The following is a 1348-nucleotide window of genomic DNA, read 5'->3' on the forward strand; positions in this document are numbered from 1 at the left end:
GTGAGAAAAAGGGTCAACGATAATATAATACACGTGCGATCTATATGATTGAAGATAATGCGTCGAGAGCATAATTCTTGTATATGTATACGCACAAGTAACCCTATATGTATTTGTAAGTCACAGTGATAAGAACTGGTAAGGGTCATTCCTTGACTTGCGTGAACTCAGTTTGCTTTCGCCGAGCTACGATCACACATCATGAAGTTCATAGGTATATACATATATTAAAATATTAAAAAATATAAAGACGATTATATTCTGGTGTTTTAAATGAAATATTTGCAATTTTAATAATTATTATTGATAATAAGAAAAGTTTACTTTCTCCCTTGTTTCTAATATATTTTGTAAAAGTTTCCAATAATTGTGAAAAACATAAAGAAATTGAAGAAGACTGGAAAATGATAAGTCAGATAATATAAGGAAAGTCTTTCTTTTTTAGATTCCAATTTGATATCTGTGCTAGCACAAGGAAGAACATTATTCATATTCTTATTTTTAAGTACTGAGATTGTCGCGCAAAGTTTATTCAGATCTGGGAAAGAATATACATATTCTTACAACGCTATATCGAGCACAGGTGTATTAGTGCCTTCCAATGCAGCTTCTTCATGGAATCTTCATGGAAAACTCGTAATTCATGCGGAAGATGACTTTATTACAATACAGGTATTTTTAAAAGAGCTATAATTTTCTTCTTTTGAGAGTAAAAATTAAGATGCAATAATTAAAGCGTTGTACGTTAACAATGTATTTTGAAGTCTTCGCTTTAATTACCGAGTCTTAATTTTTGCTCTCAATTGTCTATCTCTAATATATTTTTTATTAATCTCGAGAGTTCAATTTTATTCTTAAACTTATATATTTCTTCTTTTCGTTGTTTTATTTCCTTTTTTCCCATCATAAAAACACGTATATGATTTTTTTAAATTTTATTAGACATAATTATAATCTGATATAATATCTCAACTTTTTATATTAGTTGCAATCATTGAAGACGAATATGCATAATGGAAATGTAAAGAAAGTGATAGAAGACATTGATATCTACGATGATGCTGTAGAACTTTTGAAACCTTTCCGTTTATCGTACAACAAAGGTCTTATCGAGAACTTCAGCACTGAAACTGAGCCTGCATGGACGACGAATATAAAACGAAGCATAGCTGGAATTTTACAACTCGATCTTTTTAACTTGGAAAAAGAAATTGCATTTCATTCTAGTGAAGTAAATGACAAATATTTATAGATATACGCGAGTGAATATATATATATATGTTTGTATATATATATATATATATATATATATATATATATATATATATATATATATATATATATATAT

At 28.0% G+C, this 1348-nt stretch overlaps 1 protein-coding gene across 1 annotated transcript in view; it reads left to right on the plus strand.

Annotated features, from left to right (window-relative positions):
* The first annotated feature begins 107 nt into the window (after positions 1–107).
* LOC105623217 overlaps positions 108–1348 on the plus strand; it is an 8651-nt gene continuing 7410 nt past the window's right edge. The window contains exons 1-3 of the mRNA XM_012204618.1: positions 108–115; positions 432–672; positions 986–1231. Coding sequence (XP_012060008.1) covers positions 108–115; positions 432–672; positions 986–1231 — 495 coding nt within the window. The remainder of the gene's footprint in view (positions 116–431; positions 673–985; positions 1232–1348) is intronic.

Source organism: Atta cephalotes, assembly GCF_000143395.1.
Source record: "Atta cephalotes unplaced genomic scaffold scaffold00054, whole genome shotgun sequence".
Classification (NCBI taxonomy): domain Eukaryota; kingdom Metazoa; phylum Arthropoda; class Insecta; order Hymenoptera; family Formicidae; genus Atta; species Atta cephalotes.